The sequence below is a fragment of the Sceloporus undulatus genome, chromosome 5, assembly GCF_019175285.1.
Source record: "Sceloporus undulatus isolate JIND9_A2432 ecotype Alabama chromosome 5, SceUnd_v1.1, whole genome shotgun sequence".
NCBI classification, from domain to species: domain Eukaryota; kingdom Metazoa; phylum Chordata; class Lepidosauria; order Squamata; family Phrynosomatidae; genus Sceloporus; species Sceloporus undulatus.
This window is the reverse complement of record NC_056526.1, coordinates 189,092,657-189,112,127: the sequence shown is the minus strand read 5'-3', so window position 1 is coordinate 189,112,127 and position 19,471 is coordinate 189,092,657. Positions and strand designations below refer to the sequence as shown.

The 19,471-nt window shown below is 41.2% G+C and overlaps 1 protein-coding gene across 1 annotated transcript in view; it reads right to left on the bottom strand.

The window, feature by feature from the left end:
• ATRN (attractin) overlaps nucleotides 1-19,471 on the bottom strand; it is a 212,175-nt gene that overhangs the window by 95,097 nt on the left and 97,607 nt on the right. Inside the window, exons 17-24 of the mRNA XM_042466476.1 lie at nucleotides 19,141-19,326; nucleotides 17,663-17,908; nucleotides 15,769-15,906; nucleotides 14,708-14,801; nucleotides 11,503-11,555; nucleotides 8,988-9,082; nucleotides 8,148-8,226; nucleotides 5,894-6,051 (exon numbers count right to left, since the gene is read on the bottom strand). Of these exons, the coding sequence (XP_042322410.1) occupies nucleotides 5,894-6,051; nucleotides 8,148-8,226; nucleotides 8,988-9,082; nucleotides 11,503-11,555; nucleotides 14,708-14,801; nucleotides 15,769-15,906; nucleotides 17,663-17,908; nucleotides 19,141-19,326 (1,049 nt within the window). The remainder of the gene's footprint in view (nucleotides 1-5,893; nucleotides 6,052-8,147; nucleotides 8,227-8,987; nucleotides 9,083-11,502; nucleotides 11,556-14,707; nucleotides 14,802-15,768; nucleotides 15,907-17,662; nucleotides 17,909-19,140; nucleotides 19,327-19,471) is intronic.

Sequence of the window (19,471 nt, the reverse complement as noted above, 5' to 3'; positions counted from 1 at the left end):
CTGTTTCAGAGCTTACAGGGAATGCATTTGCCAGTTTTGTTTCTAGAAAAATTCATACCATACAGTGCATTCCAAACCAAAGAAATTAAAAGTGAACCTGTAAATATGACAGGACAGATTATAGGATCAATTAAATTTCAAAACTGGACATGAATTCTAACAACAATAATTTGCAGAACCACCAGACTGTAAACTGTACAAGAACTTACCTATCTTCCTGAGAGGAAGCTGACTAACTTCAGCAGACTTCATAACTTAACTGTCAGAAATCAGAGTTATATTTAAACAAAACCAACCCAGTCAATTCAGTTTTAAAGAAATAATAATCCACATTTTTCCAACTGTGTGTTTTAGAAAGCTTTTTAGAAAAATTGTTTAAATGAAGGAAGCGGAGACACATCCTACACAAATATACTTCTGAATCCAACTGATGTGGTTTTCAAGAGAGGTGGAGCAACATTTTAAAGGGTGGGAGAGAGAAGAACGCAGCACTGGCAAAAGCACAACTATCAGTTACACAAAAGAGCATTTATACACTGGGAGCCTTCTAAGTAAGCTCAGAAAATGAGCAGGAGACTCAGGAGCAGAAGGTGGACTTGACTGAAGAATTTCAAGATGAACAATAGTGAGGGCTTCATGTATTACCATCCACAATGGATTCCTGCCAAAGGCTACTTTTTTTAAAGATATTAGAAGTTTAGATAAGACTCACAAGAAGACCAAGTTGAAGGCAGACCAGCAGTGCAAAGAAAATGCTGCAGCACATCAATTAGGCTGCTCAGACCAATTATCAGTCTGAGCCTGAAATAAAAGAAATGGGAAATAACTTGCCATCTAGAAGAGGAAAGCTTGCTTACCTGCCCTTGCCATTCTTTGAGTGGTCATGGGTGCATTACACTTCAGGGCGATGCATCTGTGCAGTCGCAACTGGAAATCTTCCAAACTGAGCAATTTGGCAGGAACTCTGCCCGGTTTCACTGCACATGCCTGAGTACTGTACTGATTCTTCTCAGTTCCACAGGACTGATGCACAACCCCTAAAACCAAGGACTGAAGGCTGCAGAGCGTGTTGTGTGAACACACAGATGACAACCCAAAGAACCACAAATATAGGTAAACAAGTTGTCTTCTTCATCATTCCCCTTCTATTACGCATAAGGGTGACTAAAAGCTAATTTAACAGTGGAGGATGGAGGGGTGGAAGAGAAGAAGATACCTTATGGAATTACTGAGAATAAAACCATTCTGGAGAGTGAAGCATTGAATGAGGCTCAGAGACACAACTTGTAAGGCTTCACAAAGATTAAAGGCTGGGAGCACAGTGTCACAAAGAAGCATGACTCTGAGCACAGCTGCTGAAGCAAATACCATTCTGGTAGAATGAGGACAAACTAAATCTGGAACAAGCAACTTTGTGAGCTGATATGTCAACTCAATAGTAAGGCCAATCCATTTGGAAAAGCACTGAAGTGTCATTGGAAAATCCAAAGTTGTATCTTGTTAACAAATGTTGTGTTGACTTGCAGAATTACTCCATTCAACTTTTTACAGAGTCTTCTGATGGCCAGAAGATTAAAATGGTCCCAAGATAGGAATTATATCTAGTGGTGTCAGGAAACCAGAAGCAGCTGAGCAGGCTGAAGGGAAGCCATATGCTCTCTTTTTTGGAGGTTTCAGTATCATCACTCAGGCCTCACAGAAGAGGATTATAAGTCAAATAGGGGGGTGCCTATGACCCTCAAATAGTGGCCTCTATCCTGAGTGATGTGGATGATCCCAAAGGAAAGGGTCCACCCATAACCCTGGCAAAATTTGGTGTAATACAGCTTTCATCCCTCTCCTCCCTTCCATCATAGCTGAATCTTGACCCACATGAACTGGAAGAAACACACTGAGAGATGGCTGAAGAAGAACCTCAATACTGAGAGTCATAATCTCAGCCAAGGGATGTGTTGTGATACTGATGAATGACAGAAGAAGCCAAAGACTACGGGACATCTAACAGAAAACTAAAAAAAACCTCCCTCTAAGGATTTGTCTTGATTATTCCAAGAGTCAGCTAGATAATAGAGAGTTTAAACGGCTCTGGCAACTTTTCTAAACAGAAATAAGAAAAGTAAGGAGGATTGGGTTGGGGGGGGGGCGGGCAGGAGGACATTTTGTGTTGGAGCCAGAGTTGACTTCAAGCTCCAGAAAATATATTGATAGGTTGAGACAAATCAGGTTGAGACAGGGCAACAGCCAGAGCATCCAGCCTCTTCCTCAGTCCTGACTGATCTTGATAGTTTGTTCAACATTTATGCTGTCTTGATATAGAAATGGACAAGTCAGGAACTGGTGAGGGCTTCTCAATACCCTGCTGGTACCATAGTTAGAACGAATCTTCCATCACAATTGGTTCCAAGATCTGAGCAATGGCAGGAATCTATTGTACTAGATGGACTGGATGATGTGGAAAGCCCTGGAGCTTTCCATGTGCACTGAATGGAAAAAGAAACCATCATGACCTGGTGCCAAGGCAGTTTTCTGAGGAAACAGATCTAAGCCTTTTCCAAATGGATTCAGCAGTCTGAAGATTTATCATTCAAATGCAATGTTTTAAGAAGGAGGGGCGATTCTTTCTTGCCTGACTACTAAATGGCTGGCAAAAAACACAGATTTAAACATACACTCTCTCTCTCTCTCTTTCTGAGGTAGAGGAAATGTCTGTTGGAGGGCAAATGCATAGTGCTGCAGGCAGTGTGTTTGGGGAGCAGAGCTTTAATGTCCGTATGTCCCAGACAAAAACAAGAAAAAGAGAAAACCCTGTAGAATACTAAAATACTTTTTTAAAAAGAATTCTTAGGAGAACAAGTTACTGAAAAGAAGAACACATTCCCCACTAGATTGCTCATGCAACAGTCAAAAAAGCACTAACAAGATGCATGCCCATTATGTGAAATGCACAGAGATCATGAAATAGAACATCAGGGGTTGGTTTTGTTTAAGAAATAGCATGGGGACAGATTATAATCTGGGCTACAGACATGTGGATACTAAAATTTAGAAATCCTATCTCCCATCAGGGATAGATAGATAAAAATGGGGGGAAACCAAAAAAATCAAAATCATCAGTGCCAGAAACCAGTGGGAGAATATTTTGATTCAAACTTCAAGATGTTTGATTCTGTCTACTTGGACTTGAATAAAGGCATCACAACTGCTGTGAATGTTCACAATGCATATATTTTGCATACATTTAATCTTTAATCAAACTGTCACATACTATACATTGCACGATGAACCAGTTCCCTTAGACATTGCCCCCTCCTTATCTTCAGATATGAATATGTGCACCATCTGCCAAATGAGGTAACACTACTTCACGCACCTGATGAAGTGGGTTCTAGTCCATGAAAGCACCTATAATAAACTTCTTTATTATTTAAAGTGCCACAACACTGCTACTTTTAACAAAGAATTAGGGTAATCATTTGGCAAAAGAATTCCTGGATGCAAAACTTCTGTGTGTCACCTATTTTAGTCCTTTGTCAAACAAGAATCCCAGCTCATCAAATCCTACCCTTATGCTTTTCTAACCCTCCTAATTTCTAATGCAGCTTCATATACGGAAGAAAGAAATATCTGGGAAGAACGGGCCTTCTAAGGTTGGTTAAACAGTTCCTCCAGTCTTAGTTGACTTTGCTCCACCACTCTCTTGGTCCCAAGGGATGAAGATACCTGTAGTGATTTGCCCTGTATTTCACCATACAGATCAGCCAAATTGATAAGGAAGAGGCAACAATATTAGGATAACTCAAATCATGCTATAAAAAAGATTTACAGGTCTTAGCAATGACCAGGCACTGGAAAAACAAAATGCATAAATAAATGATGGATGACAACTGGGATTGATAACAGTACATAGTAGAAGATCTAGGAGCCTCCGAAGACCACTAGTAAAACATGACATAACAGGACAATGTAGTGGCCAAAAAGCCAATACAATTCTAGGCTGCGTCAACAGAAATATGGTGTGGAATATGGTGTCCCAACTGAGGAAAGTAATTGTGCTTTTTCACGTTGTTTCTGGTCTATGACTACCCTAACGCAAACCTATTGTGAGATTATCTCGGCAAGTTCAGAGGGGGGTTGCCATTACTATCCTCTGCAGCTGAGAGTGTGGGACCTGTTAGATTTTCACAGCCATGCAAGAATTCTAACCCTGGCCTTCCAGATTCTTAGCCCAACACACAAACCACTACACCACACTGGCTCTCGAGAAAAGAAACAATTCCACTCTGTTCTGCTTTGATCAGACATCACTTAGAATACTCTGTCCAGTTCTAGACACCACAATTCAAGATGGATATTGACAAGCTGGAATGTGTCCAGAGGAGGACCACCAACTTGCTAAAAGGTCTGGAAACAAAGCTTTATAAGAATCAGCTGAAAGAATTTTGTATGCCTATTTTGGAAGAGAGAAGTCTGAGAAGTCATATGATAACCACCTTTAAATATCTAAAGGGACACTATATAGAAAATGGAGTGAACTTTTTTCTGCTTCTCCAGAAACTAAATGATGAGATGGATATAAATTACAAGAAAAGAGATTTTACTTAAACATTAGAGTTTCCTGATGGTAAGATATAGACTACTTCACAAGGTAGAGGACTCTCCTTCTTTGGAGCTTTTAAGATGAGGTTGGGGGGTTATGGATTTCTGCACAACAAGGTGTTGGATTAGATGTCCCTTGCAGTCATTTTGACTCTGTAGGTCTGTGAAGTAATTCTGTTCCTGCTTTGCCTCTTCCTAGCCTCAAAATAATAAGGCCACGGCCAGGAGAAAAACACATTTTTTTTAATAACATGGCTTGATTATGTCAATCCTGTATGTACCTTTCAACTTGTCATATTTGCATCCAGCATATATGCATCAATTTTCAGTTATTTATATAGTATAGAGAGCTACAGAGATAGTACCACCAATGTGCATGGAGCTCTACAGACGACCCCACCCCAAAGAGAAGCAATCTAAAGTTTGACACAAAGGAAGGAAAAAGAGATGGAAGGGGAAGGGCTCTTACGTCACAGTAGAGCTTTCATAGACAGATTCCCCTCTCCCCTTTGATTTCATTTATATGCCACTTTTCTCCAAGAGTGGGACTAAAGGTGGCTTCCAGAAATTAAAATCATTTTAAAAACAACCAAAAATGCAATATGTAAAAACAACACCCCCAATAAAAAGCCTCCCTGTTTATACATTAAAACGCCTGTTCAAACAAAAACATCTTTGCCTGCTGGCGAAAGAAAAACCTGTGGTTAAATCTGAGATCATTTGGGTGATGGGGGTGAGAGGGGGCCAGCCCAGTCTCCTGCAGAAGGGAGTTCCAGAGAGTGGGAGCAGCCACTGAGAAGGCTCTCTCTCATGTCCCCATCAAGCAAGTCTGTGATGGTGGCGGGAGCGAGAGAAAGCCTTCCTCTGATGATCTTCTTGTTTTACAAGATGGAGACATTCCACCCCATCACCCATATGACCTCAAATTTAACTAAAAGTTGACAGATGTTCTACAGTCCCTTAAAATCTTCTAAACCTATGTGCCTATGAACTTCCAGGCACTACAACATCCTCTATCAGATCCACAAAGTGAACTAAGGCTGAGGAACATGAGAATTCCCATTGATATTAGGCGGTCTCTCGTAACTATGATTAAGTCTACAGGGTACAACTTTCACATCTGTGGAAGTATTCGATATTAGCTCTAAACAGTTACGGACAGAAGACGCAGCATGTTTGTGGGTAGAATGCCCAGTAAGACAATTGAAAAGCTGTCATCTTAGATATCTCTATGCACTCATTCATTCCATTTAGGCTCAGTCGTTCTGTAGCGCATTAAGATGTAAGAGTCTCTTACCTGTATTTTTATGGGCCAGGTAAAGTTGCTGACGTACACAAAGAAAGTGATGTTGGGATTGTTGCGGAAATCAAATTTCTCATTGGAGAAGCTGTCTTTGTACTCCTTGATCTGGCTCTTTGAAATGACTGGAATCTCCTCCCCTGCCTGGGTGCCAGCTGTGAGCATATTAAAGGGAGCGGGGAGGAAATTAGTATAGTTTAGGATAGACTTAAAGAGATGCAGGCTCAAACCATCACTCAGTCAGCACACTAACAGGATAACCTCGGCCACTCACATCCTTTCAAACTAACCTAGGCCGGGTTGTTGAGATGACAAAACTGAGGAAGAGAAAACCATTTATATCACTCAGTGCAACTTGGGGGAAAGGCAAGATATAAATGTAATAAAACAAACCGTCTGCCTTTAGTGAAATCCTCAGTCATATTCCAAAGGGTACTCTCATTCCTTTAATTATACAGCAAGAACCCTTGGTAATAAAATTAAATGGTGCCATTTAAACAAGAGATGCTGAGTTCGGTTTCATTGCTGCTATCACTGAACAGAGAAGATACCGTTGTATAAAAAGTTAATGTTGCAGCAACCAACACATGCATTCATGATGTGAAGTCAAATAAATGTTTTCTTTTTCAGATCCTCTTTGTACAATTGTATTTAAAGTGTGTTTCAATATACACTTTTACACAGCACAAAAAACTACTTAGCCATTAAGCCATCTTTAGTTTATGAATAGGAAGAGGAACTGTAACTGGCTGCCTTTAACCTGTGAGCCTCCTCTTGCCACTGAACAGTCAGAGAAAATGAGGAATTCAAGAAATAAGTGAACTGGTGATTGGGAATCATGAGCTACTACTCAGATGGTGCACAACCCTATGTAAAAATGTAGATGGATGCAAATCTAGTATTAGAAATGGCAGCATCCTCCAAGACACTCCACAGATAACCTGGAAGTCGCTTTTATTCAAAGCTAAACTTTAACAGAAGACCCCAGAGGGGAATAGCTGGCTTAGAACCTTCAAAGAAGTTTGAGTCTATCTACATGGACCAGAATAAAGACATTGGTTTCCTACCCCAGCATGGCTTTTAACTTTGCAATGCAATGAAGTGAGAAAGGCTGCCTTTCTTCCTCCAGGCATTTACTGAGTGTCAGGATCTGAGCCCTCAGAGTTCCTGCCATGTTTGCTAATAGGTTATGCTGTATCTGCTGTGTTTTGTGTTACTGGATAATGGAATGTCGAAGTTCGACTACAACTCTATAGACCAGGGTTTGAATCCCCGCTTGGCCATGAAACCCACTGGGTGACCTTGGGCAAGTCACATGCTCTCAGCCTCAGAGGAAGGCAATGGCAAACCCCCTCTGAACAAAGCTTGCCAAGAAAACTCCATGATAGGTTCATCTTAGGGTCGCCAAGTTGGAAACAGCTTGAAGGCACACAACAACAACACTTTTGAGGTTACCAGTGATTGGGCAGCCTATAAATAAATCCTATTATTATTATTATTATTATTATTATTATTATAATTATTATTACCAGATGGAAATGAGTTTTTATTTTGCTGGAACTGAGTAAAGGCCTGGTGTGAAGGGAAGGCAGGAGGCAGCAGGAGCTGTCAAGGTCCATTCTGTGGGAATGCCTGGTATGAAATGAAACAATGGGGAAGTCCTGGGAGAGTGATGTTTTGGTTGGGGAGCAAATGGGGTTTAAGTGTGTGGAAGAGTTTAATTTGCTTTTTGCTTTTAATATGCTGTGTAATTGAAAATGCCTTAGTTCTAACAATACTGCCATTCTGTGAACTCCTTAGGTTTCTGATTAAAGTTTTCTGTTTTCACACTGAAGCTTGGATTTCTGAACTTAAAGACAGCCAGTACGTGACAGTGAACTGCCATATGGCTGCAGAAATGGGATGGCTATGTAAGAAAAATAGTCTACGCAAAGAGCTAGGGCACTGAGGGAGTGAAAATCGAGGCGGCAATGATGTAAGGAAACAATAATACAATAAAGAGCAAAAACCTGAAGATGGGAAAGAGGGAAGGGGGGATAGAGCAGGGATCAGATGGAAGGATAAGCTGAGGTCTAGGGACAAAAAGCTGAAGGAAAGAGCTGAGTGGCAGACATTAGGAAGTCAATGTCAGGTTGCAAGGAGGATGGCCAAATGTTTAGCTGTAGGTCTTTGATCAGCTAAATCATCACCACTTCCTAGACATTTCTAGTTCAGACTCTAGATATCTGGGAGCGGAGAAGATTTTTCTCACCTGCAAAACTTGTTGACCAAGTGATGTTGAGGTTGAAGTTTTTAGATGCATTGATAAACATGTCCAGGTCTCTGTTTTGCTAATTCCAGGACAAAAAAAACAAAGAAAGGAAAGAAGAAAAGGAACGTGGATTAGTAGTTTAAACACAAAGCAACCTCCATCAATACTAAATCAGCACTGCTTGACCAAGAACAACAGTATGGCAATATCTGCCCAGTCCTCTCTTTCCCTTTTGGCTTGATGGTTTGGGAACTGTTCAGCCACTGTGCAAAAGCTGAGCCCAAGGCCATGATGCCTGCTGCACACCTGAGACAAAATATTGAGCAACTGTGGAATCCAACATAACTACACTGCCATCAGAAGTGCACAGGATCATGGACATAGCCATGGGAAAACAAAATATTCTGAAGATGCTTGCAGATATGCATTATTTACCCTTAAATAAGTCTGGCTGGTAATGAGTACATACAAATTATTGGTTTTTTGGTAATTAACAGTAAAATGCTCCTGTAAAAAGCTTGTTACTGTGTAAACCATAGCTTTCACAATGCAATATGGATTCTTCAAGTGAATTACCAATCATATGAAGCCACTTCAGACTTATTCCTCTCTAGATGCCATGGCATCATCAACACTTCTCAGCTTGAATTTCCCATCTGTAAAATCAGGATAGTTGCACCTATCTCACAGGGCAAAGGGAAAACAAGCTAGTGGGAGAAGGTGAATGCATGCAGCATACTAAGGGAAAGAAATTCATCACGACACATAATATACAAACTGCACTGGGCACCAAGGCATTTTAATAAATAACTTGAAGTGCAGTTGAGAGAATTTACTAACCTCTTCAGGCGTTGCTACGAAATTGATTGCTGTATAATAGCGATCATCTTCTTGCGAAAGACTGAAGGTGAATTGATAGTCAATAAGAAGAGTGTCTGTATGGGAGTATACAAAACAGAGTGAGGAACTATCTTGGTCCAAAGCCAGAGTTATTGGAAAGCTGGCTGCTTGCATTAGAGAAAATATGAGGGTTCAGCATCATTGTCCTCTGCGTGAATTGGGAAGTGATGAAGAAACACAAGCAGGTACAGGATAGCAGCTAGGAACATGGGCCAGAAAGACCATTGCCAGTTTTGCCCCTGCCATAACCTGCTATCCTGACCTTATCCTGAATAATGGGGAAGACAGTTTTTACCTACAGCAAAGCTTATTCTGAGGATTTGTTGTTTGTAGTTCACAGCAGTGAGCCAGAACTCCAACTTTCAATTAAGACCCAGACAATTCCAGTGTGGAATGAAAACCAGCCACAACTTTTTTTGAACACAGTTGAAAAAGACTGGCTTAGCACTGGATATGGATCCATTAATCAGGCAACCCATATGTTGGTCAATAAACCACCTCAATACTGTGCTGGAGGGAACCTTGGCTGACAGAACCAGGATTCCAGAAGGGCCAAAGCCACTATGTGGTTCCCCTGACACTACATGGTTCTCCTAAAGGCATTACATGGTTCCTGTCACCAGGAATTGAAGCCAGACGCACAACCAAACTGTGTGTGTTCCTTCAGTGCCTTGACCCAAGGTCTCTTAAAGAACCTCTTAGCACCATGGATGATGAAGCGGCAGGGCCATCGCCCTTTTATCTGATCCCATGCCCAACTCAGCAAAAGTTAAGACAGACCAGAGTTTAATGCACATAGCAAAGTCAAGTGTTAAAATTCAAAGACATGGCCATGTTAGTCAGAAAAATCAGTATGCAAAGAGATCTTGTAGCACCTTTGAAACTAACTGAATGAAAGAAACTGGTAGAAAGCTGAAAGGAAGAACCCTCCACTTCACCTCATGCATCTGAAGAAGTAGACCCAAGCCCATGCAAGCTCATGCTACCAGCTTCTTTCTTTCAGTTAGTCTCAAAGATGCTACAAGATCCCTTTGCAACAGCAAGTGTTATTTACTAAGAGTGAGGAAGCCACTACCAGGTGGAATATGGGAATACCTCTGGGCAGACGGTTTTATGTCCCCTGGCAGACATGACAGAAGCCTTCAACAGTCATGCCAGCCTAGAAAACTCCAGACCTAGCAGCTAGCCAATCTGCCCCAACTGACTGGGTTCTTCCCACTCTTCCCCAGAGCCTGCAAAACTGCAGAGGCTTCTGGGAAGGTACAATTTCCTGCCTCAACTGCTCTCATATCATTGCTCAGCTGGAAATGAAGTAAATCTGGGTTCCTTTGCTTTCTTTCTCTTTTGGGTACAATTTTAAAGCAGCCAGCACACCTGAGAGTTTTCACCATTAACTATTCCCTCGCCTGCAGAGAGGCATGCAGGGCAGTGACTTGTTTTTTCCTTTTCACTCCAAGCCTCAAAGGTTTGATGTTTTTATGGCCAGCGTTCAGCAACATACACAAGTCTTCCAATTTCAGAAGGATCCTGCTTCTTGCTGGGTGGGGCAGAAAGTGCCACACCAAAGCGGATCATCAAAGTAACAGCTGTAAAACTGACTACTAAAACAAAAAACAGCTGCAGTGATATATTCCTCCAAATATTTTTCTCCCTTTTTTTATTTCCAATGTATTCCAGGATGAAAGACATTTTTAAAAGAGCTCTTTCTCAAGAGAACACTTTAAGAACAATGCAAAGTATTCTAATGCTTTCAAAAGGCTCCTCAAGCCTACTCTGCTTCTTGTTCAGCAAGCGACCTCCAGATTGTTGTTCAGGTGTTCTCTTAAGAGCTTTTCATCTCAAAACCCACTGGGAATAAAAAAAGGAAATATTTGGGGAATACACTGGTGTAGCAAAGAACATCCTAGTTCCTAGACCACAAAGGAAGAGAGAGAGAAATTATCAGCCACTATCTAACAAGCTGAAATATAGCTCACCTAGGAACTCTTGCTCTGAAAGCATCTACCTGACTAAATCGACAGAGGAATAGATCCCTGCTCCAAAACAGCCCAATTCAAGGATTAAACAAGCAGTAGTAATTACTTTTATAGCACCGTTTATGTGCAAGGTATTTTACATTGTGATCTGAAAATAAGAAAAAAAAACCAGATCAAGGAAAAGGTGCAATAGAAATTGAGATGGGAGGAGAGGAGGAAGAGAAGAGAAAAGGAAAGATGGTCACCTAGGTAATTTTAAGGGAGACAATGAAGAGACCAAGAAAGATTTTAAAGAAGTAACTAGACGACTACACAATACTGTTCCAGAATAGAATACCTGCTACTCCATAGCAGTAGCAGGGAGACAGAAATGACTGATTCTCCTGGGAGTTATATGTTCCACAGTCTATCTATTGAAAGTTGTCTGATTTGCCAACAACAATTTTACACTGGAAAAAAGAAACACAGTTTGCACTCACAATAGCATGTCCCTTTGAGAGGATTGCCTTGGTACCGGTTTTCAACTTCACACCTAGAAGAAAGAGCCCATAACAATGTTGACCTTTAGATTTAATTCTCCCTCAAACCCAAAATTGTAAAGTATTTGTTTTCTTTCAAGTCACATTCAACATTAACTAGGAAGGCTGCATCTCATTTTTTAAAAAAAGACTTGAGTATCCAATGAATTGCTTTTGAAATGAAGCAAAAATGAAGCATAAAAATGAAAATAAAAAACAGAAGACCAGAACACAGAAAAACAATAATAAAACTAAAATCTGGAACACATGGGTGAGAACCTTGGCACTAATTTAAACAACTGCCTTTAAAAAGACTAGCAGCTACCTAAGAATAAGCTACAATTACAATTTATGTCATATGAGATGCAGGAGCTAGAAACGTTGACTTCATTAGATGTTCTGTAACACATGGAAAGAACTTGAGTAATTTCAATATGTATTTGGCTCAAATCCTCTTGCAGTGTTACACTGGTTGCATAGCATTTAGATACTTGCACAAGGAGGTTTCAAGCACCTCTTTATACAAGCCATTTCTTCATTCACGCACAGTGCAATGGCATGCAGGTATAACTCGGTTCCTCTACCCTAGGACCAGAATATCTGCAGGAACGTCACTGGAATGAGCTCAGGAATGACTGGGAAGCTACCAACAATGCTGCTCTGCCCCATGCCCCTGCCATCTCCATCCATGTAAGTATGTTGGCAGGGCTTTACATACTCTAACAGTAATGAAGAGGATCTTGGCCATTGTTCCCAGACCTTCTAAACCAGCAGTCGCTTTGCACAACTGACAGACCAGCCTCTTGAGATACTCAGCTACCATTCAGCTTTGTTGGCAACATCTCAGGTGGGCTCATCAATCCCCTCCACTCAGATAATTTAAAACTGGTTCCTGCACTAAAAAGTTCTTGGTTTTTTAGACTATTTAATTCTGAAAAGGGTACAAATCATCGGGCAAATCATCATCTACATTTGGTTTGTTTCAAAGATATAGCCATGTTAGTCTGTAAAATCAGTACGTAGAGAGATCTTGTAGAACTTTTGAGATTAACTGAAAGAAATTGGCAGCATGAATTTTCATAGACTTCAGTCTACTTCCTCAGATGCATTTGGTGGAGCAGAAGCCAGGGACAGACATATACAGTGCGGTCGCGGCATAAGCCAAATACCGCGTATTGAATTGAATGGGGCTTGTGCACACAGCAGTGCAGTGGCGGCATGGGATGCGCCGCCCCTTGCGCAGCTCTACATGGGTTTAAGCGTATGCTCAAACCTGCATATGACACAGGCACACTGTATATGCCATTGGTATGTGAGGATGCCAATACAAATTACAAATCCTTTGTGTAAGGAAATGAAGTTGCAGGTCAAATTTTAACTATGGTCATTGTAAATCTACAGTGTTATATAAATAATAATAATAATAATAATAATAATAATAATAATAATAATAATAATGGCATAGGAAACTGGTCTTTGTGCATGGAGATGAAGTGTCAGATCCAGTTTTGCAATAGGACTTGTCTGTGGCGAGGGGAAGAGATGAATGTAGGGCACCCCCATGAGGATGGAGTCAGATAGTGTTGAAGTGCGTGTAGTGTGTCAGGAAACCACTGTCTTTCTTCAATTCATTGCTGAGGGACTGTAGTTTGTGGATGAATTCCAGTTCTGCTGTTTCTCTTTCCAATCTACCTTTGTAGTTCTTTTGTTCAATGACCTCTGTTCTGACATGGAATGCCCAGCGAGATTGAAATGTTCTGCCACTGGTTTTTGTGTATTTCCATTCCTAATATCTGATTTGTCTCCATTTATCCTCTGATGCAGGGACTGGCCTCTTTGCCCAATGTAAAGTGCTGAAGAGCATTGCTGACACAGTATAGCACAAACCACATTGGTATTTGGTTTGTTGGTTTGTTTATAGTATTGGAGTATTGTCTCTCAAGAGTCTAAATACCTTAGATACCATCTGATGTGGGAAGCTAAGCAGGGTCAACCCTAGTTAGTATTTAGATGAGAGACTACCAACGAATATCAGGTGCTGTTTTCAGAGGGAGGAACTTTCAAAACCACCTGTGAGGATCCCTTGCCCAAGAAAACCCTATGAAAATTCATGGGGTCACTGTAAGTTGACAGGTGACTTGAATATGTGATACACACACATTATGTTTCAACCCACCATAGCCCCCAAGGTGATGCACAATGAATTAAAACATCAAAAACATCAAATACATTCATTAATCTTCAAAATAGATCAAATCACCCCTTAATATTATTTTTAAGACTACAGACTAATAAAACTGTCAGAGCAGCCCCCTACTCCAAAGGCTGAGTGAAATGAGGCCATCTTGGCTCCCCACTGGAAACTCTAAACGGACAAAGCTAGCCTGGAAAAGGAGTTCCACTATCAGGGTGCTGCTATAGAGGAAACCCTGTTGCATGTACCCATCAAGTTAGATTTGCAGTATAGTGGGAGAAGCAACAGAGCCTCTGCCTTTGAGCAGGCTATTAAAGCTTTGTGGGTCAAAACCAGCACCTTGACTTGAGCTCAGAGGCAAAATGGAGGCCAGCGCAAATCTTGTAAGTGCAATGTTCTATGATCTCTCAAATGCAAATCTGAGAACAGTCTAAACAATGCAATTTGCATTGGATGTAGGTTCCAAACTTTTCTCACGGGCAGCCCCATTTAAAAATAAATAAATAGAGAAACATCCATCACTGTGCTAAGCACTCACCACTTTCAGATTCTGGGGTCAACACATTTGGAACAGCATAAAAACTCCTGCCACCTTTCCCATATACTTTCTATTTTTGATAATACAGTTCCTGCACATACACCTCAAATGTGAAAGCCAAATGTTTTTTATAGAATCTGTTTTCTGCCATTGTTTCCCACTGGGATACCTGATATAACAGAGCACTTTGGCTAGTGAGTGGATTAAATATGGGCTAAAGAAATAAACAACCAAATAAAGAAAATGACATTGGGCTCCGGTCAAACTGAAACAGACTCACTTTGCAGAATGGCAAAGATTTGGGTGGTGTTAATCAGTCCCTAAACATTTGTGTCAACACACATACATGCACGCATCCACGCATATACACACCAGCACCATTTCATCTTTCATTTAAACCATGGTACCCCAACATGTCCCAGACCATCACTCACAATTGGCATTCCTCGCCTTTGATTCCTTTTGTGGTGCAGTAACACTTCCCTGAGTTTGTACTGCATACAGAAGCGTGGCCGTTACACTTGCAAGCTGGAAGAAGAAAGCCAGTTTCAGTAAAAGAGACACTGAAATCACTTTAACGAGCAATTAAACAGTTTAATCTGCATTGTGGGTGGCTTCTCCATTCAGTCTGTAAAATGTAGCATCGTTATGACTTTACACAACATGCTGCTTTTTTCATGCCTTTATCAGACCAGACTTGTGGGATATGATTTAAAAAGTCCATTTGGAACAATTCCTCAGCCTCTACAGATGGGCAAATGACCAGAGGACAGGAGCTAAATTTAGAACAGTTTGGTACCCATCATCCTACCAAGCAGATTATAAGATTTTACCATTCATTTTAGGTATAGAGTGGCACAGGCTGTACTAAAAGGCAAAGGTTGTGAAATGGAATATGCGGACACTCTTAAATGCTTGAATTTCAGATGATCATAGTAAACAGTAATTAATCTTGTGATCCTCCTTTGAATTATTATTTCGGATGGGTGCACAATGGTTTCAAAGCCATTCATTTCAAAACATCTGAAACTAACAGTGCTGATGCTACAGTTATTATATCCATGCTGCATCCCTGCTACAGATCTTCAGGAGCACAGAAAACATATGGGACACATACTTGGCTCTCACTTTTGTATAATATCTAGGCACTGAGGTGAGGTAGAAATGTTTGAAAGTGCCTGGAAAATGTGGACTGAAATTCAGGAGTAGGGAGGCTATGACTTTCCCGAGTAATAAAAGTCAGAATAAATTACACAAATGAGCATAAATACAGAAAAGAAATCATGCAAGTCTGCACAGGTGAAATAACCTACAAAAATGGCAGAAATCAGCTTTCATCAGCTTAGAATTGGAAAGACGTTTAGCATGGAACAAACAGTTCCTTTGATTACTGCTCTCTGTCTACCAATCGTGAGACTGGACAGGCAACAGAAAAATATTATGCAGCCAGTCTGGGCTGCTCAGGAAAGATGGAGAGGAGAAGGACACAACTTACGCTGACAGGTCCCTCCGTTGGTGGGGTCTCCATAGTAACCAGAGATGCAAGCCTCGCAGTTCTTGCCGGTTGTCAGGTTCTCACACCTCTCACAGATGCTCTCGTTAACACACTTACTGTGCCCGTTGCACTGGCAGGCTGGAGACAAAAACACAGATCTCACTTTGCCACCTACTTCATTATTTATCAGTACTCCATTTTTCCTGGAGCTGCCTTGAGCTCAGTTTCCCAGGACATAAAACAGCAAGTTCCTAAAAGACTGACTGGCAGCTGGATTGAGGCTTAGCCATCAGAGACTCTGATCCCTAGAAATCCAACAAATTATGAACAAGAGCTTCTCAAGGGGGTTCTTGTGCTGAGGGTATAGCCATCCTACTCATTTTCTCCCAGGGCTGCTGATTTGGCAACTGTTTTTAATTCCCCTTTTTTCCCATTCCTCTTATTGGTCCCAAAGAATTAAGGATCATGCACTGAATTCTAAAGAGATGAGAGGAAAAGGAAGGGTAATTCAAATCAACTTCCAAATGTCTATGCCCTGTCCACCACCACACATTTCTAATCCTCATGCTGATTTTCATGTTTCTGCACCTGTATTTGGCCTATAAAACCCTATGTGGCTTGGTTTCAGACTACCTGAATGATCCTAACCCCACGCCATCCGCAAATGAGCCTTCTTGGTCTTAAGATCTTCAGAGGAAGGCCTTATCTCTGTTCCATCCCTCTCACAGGCAGGACTGGTGAAGATATAAAGGAAAACCTTCTTGGTTCCTGCTCCAAGGATGTGGAACTCTCTCCCAAAGGAGTCTAACCAGGCTCCCTCTCTGCTCTCTCCTTGCTCACAGACAAAGTCCTTTTCCACTCCAATAAGCTCTATGGAGTGTGTTGTAATGCATTTATGTTTTACTATGTTCTGAGTATGTTTTTAATTGTTTCATTGGTTTAAAGTTTAATGGACTTTTTAAAAATCCATATATTGTTTTAACGACATAATAAAAGCTGCTTTGCCACAGGCAAGAAGAAGAAAGGGGAAGGCTACTAACTAACAACTTAAGTAATTAATTTGTTGCCTGTTTCCATTTGGCTAGAAGTAAGGGAGAGATGGGCTCTGCTGAGAGATCGGCTCCACTGGGTTGCTGCAACTGCTTAAGTCAAGTTTTCTCAACCTTTTTACCCTGGAGGAACCCTTGAAATAATGTTCAGGTCTCAGAGAAGTCTTCCATTAAAAAATTCATGTCCTCAGCTCAAAAAGGAAGTTTAATATTTTTTAAAAAACCACACAGTATATTTCAGAACCCTAGGGTCTAAGGAACCCTGGATGTGAAATCCAGGTGTAAGTATTCAAGCTGGCAGTTATAAGAAAACATATAGCTAAGAACTGGTGTGCCAAGCCAGAATCCTACTGGGATAGTGTGCCAACAGTTTGCCTTTTCCCAGGACAGCACAGTGGTGGCAAGGGAAGGTAGAACCTTCCTCTAGCATCTTACTTTTTTATGGTTGTCATGTCTGTGGCCTTCTTCCTACTGTCATCACTGCCTAGGGCAGTGTAGTGTGCTAGATGGATTCTGAGTTTGCTTCATTCCTGCTGCCTTTTCTCTCCTCATACCTCTTCCCCTTAGTGTTGTGCCTTTAAGACTGAAAACAGGAGAACAAAGCCTGACCAATTCCATTACCATGTGTATAAAAGTCTTCAAGAAGACAGTCGTATTAGTCTGTTTCACCATAGGAAAGTGGCAGGAGGGATCCAGCACTGCCAAAAAAGCTAACTGATACGTTTGAGAAACATGCAGCTGTTGCCCTCATTCCCCAACTACTCTTACTAAGTGAGGAAGGGAAAGAACTTTAGCTTTCAGATGGGTGGTAAGTGATCTCAAATGTGCATTCATAGCTAAGTTACCTGGGCAATGTATAAAGGACCAGTTATATTTGTTCTCAGCCTGGCACATGCTGACATCAAGTACAGGTTCTTGGTATAACTTCACAGTTGGTAGTGTAGGTGGTGTTGGCTTTGGCATCTTTACTGGACCTTTAGAAGAGCCTTCGATGCATTTCCCTTTGCCTGTGTTACTGGGATCTGTGCACCAGCCACAGCCAGGTTGATCCAGACAGTGAGCACAAGTGAGGTAGCCAGAGCAGTTTTCAGCTGTGGGGAGAACATGTGAAAGACGTGTCACAGATTAGAGAACAAGACAACAAGAATTTAAAAACATCACACTCTAGGCTCAGTCACATGCAATGAACAAACCATAGCTTGGCTGTCCTGCAACTGGTGCATTTTCTCCTCTTCACTCCCATTCTGGCTCTTCCCACCCCCAACTACTTGGTTTGAAAGCTCCAGAGTTTGTCCAATCTGCTAACAGCTGTTAGAAATTGCCTCCAAACTGGAAGATATAACCTGAAGTGGGGTTCTACTTTTTTTAGTGTGAAGCCTCCCCAAATATTTCAGCAATTCAATAACACAGAATGATACATACAGCCTTTATCACTGTGGCCTTGACTACATCAGTCCACTTCCTACAAAATATCATAGGTCCTGAGATGATTTACAAGAGTTTCATAAGAGGAAGCTCAGCCACCTTTTTAGCAGTGGCTTCTCAGTAGAAGGAATGTAAAAAATATTTGCAAGAGTATCTCAACACATCAAGACACCATGTTGAAAAAACAGTCAATGGCCATGAGATTTTTCATGCTTTTGGCCTTTTTGCAAAAAATTGGTTTACAAAAAAATCTTGTCTCTACAAACCACACTTGTTTTCTGCACCAAGTAGGTGTAACAGCCAAGATTTATGCACAAAAATAAATGTTTTCTACTAGAGTATTTGTGGAAAAAGCTCAGAGTATGACTAGTCATGGAAACTGAGGGAGGAAATCTTATTATTTCATCCATGAGAATAGACTAGCTGGAGATTTATATGACAAAACATGAGAAAACAGACAGAAAATAAGAAGCCTCAAAAATCTAACTCAACATGGGGATTTCTGCATAACTTTCTGAACCCAAGCCACCAAAGGTTTTCCATCATCACCCTGTTATTTGAGGGTCAGCCTGGGATCAAACTAGGAAACCAGAAAAGTTATTCAGCATAAGGAACTCAGAGTAGCTCTTTGACTCCAGGCCACAGCTAGTTTCCCACCTTTTACCTGAGGGTTCAGCCTGGGAACCACTACCACAAGCCCAAACCAATGCATCATCTTTGAGGATGCTCTGTCCCACAATGAGCTTTTATACAGAAGTGGATCTGCCTACCAGTGACAAGAGCTGAGCAGATAAAGTGCTGTGGTCAGAGGACAAGCCAGCTAAGGCCACAGCCTCCTTAGAGAATACCTTGTCCTATGACAATTGTTTTTCACCCCTTCCATCAAGAGATTGCTTACGTGGACAGTTGCTCACGGTGTGCCATTCCATGCATTGTCCATAAGGGAAGGAGGCCACATAAGCATTTGAGTCCACACATTGCTTCTTGTTGCTGCACCACATACATTCTGAGTTGCTGCTGGTACATTCGCTGCATGCCATTCTCAAGCCACAGGGAGTACGGCACTGCTTGGCACTGTGGTTGGCTGTGCATTTACAAACATAGGATTAGTACAAGCAGTTTTTATCACAGACAGCCTTTACAAACCTTATTTTCCTCCACCTCCAATGAAACGTCAAAAAAGAAAATAACATGATCAAGTGTAAAGAAACTAACTTTCTCCTCCCATA